General features: G+C 31.7%; 1 protein-coding gene across 1 annotated transcript; it reads right to left on the bottom strand.

Moving 5' to 3' along the window:
* Positions 1-544: 544 nt before the first annotated feature.
* Positions 545-4,137, bottom strand: LOC21402982. Its single transcript, XM_010101585.2, has 2 exons — positions 3,761-4,137; positions 545-1,275 (listed from the first exon to the last, which is right to left on the bottom strand). The coding sequence occupies exons 1-2, from the start codon at positions 4,001-4,003 to the stop codon at positions 1,033-1,035; spliced, it is 486 nt and encodes a 161-aa protein (XP_010099887.1). The 5' UTR covers positions 4,004-4,137; the 3' UTR covers positions 545-1,032.
* Between the last annotated feature and the right edge of the window lie 719 nt (positions 4,138-4,856).

The raw sequence follows: 4,856 nt of genomic DNA, 5'->3' as shown, positions 1-4,856 counted from the left end.
TGGCCAACAATATGAAAAGGCACCTAATTATGGCATAATGAGCTCTGGCTTGCAGGATATTCCAAAAAGTCAATATATGGTTCTTTTGGCATCGCATATAGCATTGAGATGGGAAATTAGGAAAACAAGAAGCCAATTTACATAAATATAGCCCTTTTAAAAGAATTTTTTTTAATTGACTCTTAAAATTGAATGTGAAATTAATATTGTTTTATTTGTTCAGTGTTGTCCTTTTTGTTTAAGTTTTTTAAGTTAATTTGTTTTAATAAAGAGGCAATTATGATTAAGAAGGTCACTCACCATTAATCCAAAAAGAAAAAAAATTACATAGCAAATTTATGATTGCGAGAATTGAGAGTTGAGTTAAAATATAACAATTATTTTTTTAAAAAAAAATTAACTTTTAGTAATGAAAAAATTACGATATTCAACTTTTATACTACAAAATCACTTAATATTATTTTAACGAAATTAACATTTTTATTTGAAAAATATTTCAAAAGTTTGATATAATTCAATCTGATTAGTAACCCCTCTCGTATGGTTCTCATAAAATGTCCAGGGCTCATAATCCAGCCCATCTTCTTTTCAATAATTCAGAAGTTCAATTTCCATCTTGAATTTGTAAAATACAATTTCCATCTCATTGTCTTGACCATTGCTTCAGTTCAGTGAGATATTATGAGCCATTTGACACCACTTAAAAATTTCAACTGATCACCTGAACTATCTCAATTTGCCACAAACTGGGTTGATTTTTACAATTGACACAGAATGAACCAACTTGTGGCAGTGCTCGACTTTGTAGATGTTCCTGTTGTGCACTGCTTTCTTCTTGAATGGCTCTTTAAGATTCCTGCCTCATGTCACAATTTTTCTTTCTCTCTTGCATTTTCCGGGCCGAATTCAACTATTTTACAAACCCTGAATAGACTGTGCTATTGGTGGTGGGGGCCCCCAATTTTAGGAGGGCGTTCAGCAAGCTGAACATGAAAATTCTTTTTCTGATCTGTGAAGGGCAATGCTCATATCTCATTGTTCTTTCTTCTTTTTTCCTTGTTGGTTCGAGGAATTTTCGGAGGCGGAATCCAACCCCAAACACTTGAGGAACGCTGTTCTTGCAAGGCGAACGTAATAGCAAGGATGGAAATATATGTTGATTCCTGCAGCGTACTGGTCTTCCCTATCTGCATTAATCTCTTCTCCTCTTCTCACTACTACTCTTCTGCTTGTTCCCGCCGCTATCTCTCCTTTTATACTCTGGTTTGCCCCAACCTGATCAAAAGATCATCCAATCTGTCTTATAAGCTAACAGTAACATGCATAATTTGTCAGCCAGAAAAAAAAAAAAGGAATGAGAATCTAAAATTAGGATTAGTATTGAGAATAGTTAATTTGGATTTGGAGATTTCTAAAACTAGAGCAAGTGTTCGGTAATAAAATTTGAGTACAGTATCTAACACAAAACTTGCAAAAGCGCGTTTGATTGTCAAAGTAGAACACATCAATTTGAATATAGTTCAACGAAAACAATGAAAATATCACCTTAGTTTTTGAACTTTTTCATGGAATTTTACAGTTGTACTTAAGTCCAAAATTTGAAAATTGTTCAAACCAAATGGGGGTTCTTCATAATACTAAAATTTTAAATACAAAAGAACTGAATAAGAATCTCAAACCAAAAAGACCAAGTTGCTTTTTCAGTTAATACATGTAATACAAACCCCATTCTCTAAAATCACAAAGAGAAAATACGTGTGAACAACAAAGATACGGCTTTACTAAATCGACTTTCTTATGAAAGCATTCAAAGTTGAAATCTTCAAACAAAGTGGATGGAATGAAGGAATAGTTGTAGAAAACAGCAATTTAAAGTCTGCACGCCACTAACTAATCTTCTAATGAATAAAAAAGTAACTAAAAGCTTGCCTTTCTCAAAACATACTTGCTTGCAACTTGTCGTGAGGTGTAAGTCATTTTCCTTCAATTAATAAATACAAACAAACACAACACAACTAGGCATTCTCAAAAGGCCCTGATTTTTGCATTTTTTTTAAAATCAATTTGTTGTTTATTTAAGTATTTTATTTTATCTTTGAAAAAGGAGAAGCTAAAAGATTAGGGCCAGGTAACAAGTAAGCTAAATGAAAGAGACAAATTTACCGTTCACTTCACCGATTCGAGTTTAGAATTTGAGTTTTGCTACAGTAAAATGCTCTCAGAAACAGTCACATCTAACTTTTTTGCTACAGTAAAAAGCTCTCACATAACATCACATCTTAACTTGAATTAAAAACTCGAATCAGCGAACTAAACGGGCCAAAGCATTAGGAATCACAAAAAAAAAAAAAAAAAAAAAAATCAGTTTGGTGGTGCATCAATTTTTAAGAAAGGCCAGACAAGAAAAAGAATAAGAAAAATTCTTTAATAGAAAGAAAAAACCTACTAATAGGCACAGCTCCGAACGGTTAAATTTTTATCAAGTTTGATAAAATTGCGATGTGATTCAATGGTTTAAAACTTCATCTCATTTGTGGGTCCTTTTTTTTCCCATAAACCCTACCATAGAAACAGCTAAATCCTCCAAAGAATAAAAATTAAAATAAAAGGTAAACAGAAGATCGTATCACGTTGCTAGATATAAAAAAATATTTATTGCGGACAAAAGAGAGAATATACAGCTAGCCAATCTTCTAGATTTGAAAATTTGTAAATAAATTGATTTGGGTTATGATATAGTAGCATGACATTCAGAAAATCAATACAATTAACGTTTTTTTAATGGAAATTTCTCTAGTGGCTGACATAAACAATTTTCTTGCTGGCGGGTTATGAATGGAATTGACATATTTAGGATTAAATATTAAAACACATTGGCAATGGTAATAATCTATTGACCAAAAATTGAACTTTATTGCCCGGGCTGATCTGTCAAACAAAAAATATTCACAGAAATTTATTAATCATCTCGTGGTTTGTTTAATTTATTCATAAGGGCCCGGGAAAGATCCAGAATTCACTTTTTTCAACGCAAATAGAAGAAAAAATATATGTAAATTCAAGAAAATGTCTGTAATCCACCGATGATTTCAATTCCAAAGATGAGTAAATTAGCATTATCAAAAAAACAATAATCAGGGTTTAAAGAGACCTTTGATTGGAAATTAAGCTAATAAATTTTTTTATTTTTTTATTTTTTATTTATTAAAACCTACCATTTCACCACATAAAAAAGGGTGAAGCCACCAAATTTTAGCAAGGATTACAGAAGGATCTTTCGTAAAGCTACCGACTTTACAACCTTTATTCTTTTTTTTTTTTTTTTTTAAAGTTTCTTCTCTCTTTCTTTTTTATTTTAAAATAAAAAAAGCACTTTCCAAGAAGTGACTTCTTGGGTTGAAATTCACCATGATAAATGCGAAACAAAACGCTAAAAATGAGAATGAAAACTGAAAATAGTTCCTAGACTTAGTACAAACCTTCTAAGCAAAATTTAACAAAAGAAAGCAACTTTTAAAGGTTTACAAATATGGTACCAGATCATTCTCAATAAGTTTGCTTAGCTTGGAGTTCAAGAATACATTAACAACAATTCCACACAAAGATAATAAACAAACAAATAATTAAAAGAAAAACCAAATATTTTTCAACTCTAAAAAAAGAACCCAAATTGCAATTCAACCCAGTAAACCCAAAACCACTTTCATCATCCAAAATCCAAAATATTACATAAAACATAAAGAAATAGAGACTTTCTGACCTGGGTATTTTGTAATCGATTTGTAACAACCGTTGAAGCCGTGCTGTGCTTGGGAAATCGCTTGTTTTCTATGTGGGTATTCTGACTTGAAGAAGAAGAGGAACAAGAGTCTGTGGGATCTAAAGAAATGATAGTGAAGCAATAAAGAAGGAGAATAAGGAGAAATATCACCAAGACCTGGACCCATATCAGCCATGGGATTCTGTAGCTTTCAACAGTCAGTTCATCTCCAAAATCAAACATTTCTTTTTTATTTTTCCTGGGACAACAAAAACGATTTATATTTCCCAGAAAAGAACAGAAATGATTGAGAAAAGATGGAGATAGAAAATGGGCAAAGAGAGAGGAGAGAGAAGGCAATGGGACGGTGGAATGGCCTTTAGGAGAAAGTGAGAGAGACGACTAATTTTATATATATATATATATATATATGTATATGTACAGTAGTTCTAGTGGGTTGACCCCGAAGAAAAATTGAAGTGAGGTTGAATTTCTTGAAAATCATCCAAAAAAGAAAGGATGTTTTGCATATTTACCCTCTGAATTTATAAGATCTTGATAAATTACCCTATAAATTTTAATTTTGATAATTTACGCCACAATTTGTAAAACAGTTAGAATGTGTCTCATTTTGGTTATGATTGTGTTAAATATTCACAAAAAATCACATTTTTGTCACATTTAATGAAAAAGATTCAACATCCCAATTCAAAATGTTACATAAATCTTCTCTATTCCTGACTTTTACTCCTATAAATATAACAAAAAATCGTGACAAAATTAGTAAAAAAGGGCGGTTTGACTATTTTGTAAGTTGAGTGAGCAAATTGTTAAAATATAAAATTTAAGAGTAAATTATCAAAATCCTTAAAATTTTGGGGAAATTTGCAAAATACCCAATTGTTTGAAAAAATGCTGTACTGCAATAGCCACGCGCGAACTAAGACGCGTACAGTGGACGATGACAATTTATAGAACTATGGGAGCTTGGTAAATGGGCAATTTATGGAGTGATGTACGGGGAAAATATTCCAGCTTTTCCCTTATCCCTTTGAAAAGAAAGCACGGGGAAAATAATGCGATAATGCATTTTCAA

This window comes from Morus notabilis, unplaced genomic scaffold (genome assembly GCF_000414095.1).
Source record: "Morus notabilis unplaced genomic scaffold, ASM41409v2 Scaffold604, whole genome shotgun sequence".
Lineage (NCBI taxonomy): Eukaryota > Viridiplantae > Streptophyta > Magnoliopsida > Rosales > Moraceae > Morus > Morus notabilis.
The sequence above is the reverse complement of the archived record's forward strand: the minus strand, read 5'-3'. Positions and strand labels throughout refer to the sequence as shown.

Excerpts from the sequence above, each read along its gene's own strand:
- LOC21402982 (XM_010101585.2), bottom strand. The coding sequence starts at position 4,003 with ATGTTTGATTTTGGAGATGAACTGACTGTTGAAAGCTACAGAATCCCA. Across the intron at positions 1,276-3,760 it reads ATCGATTACAAAATACCCAG|GTTGGGGCAAACCAGAGTAT; the intron begins GTCAGAAAGTCT and ends TCTTTTGATCAG.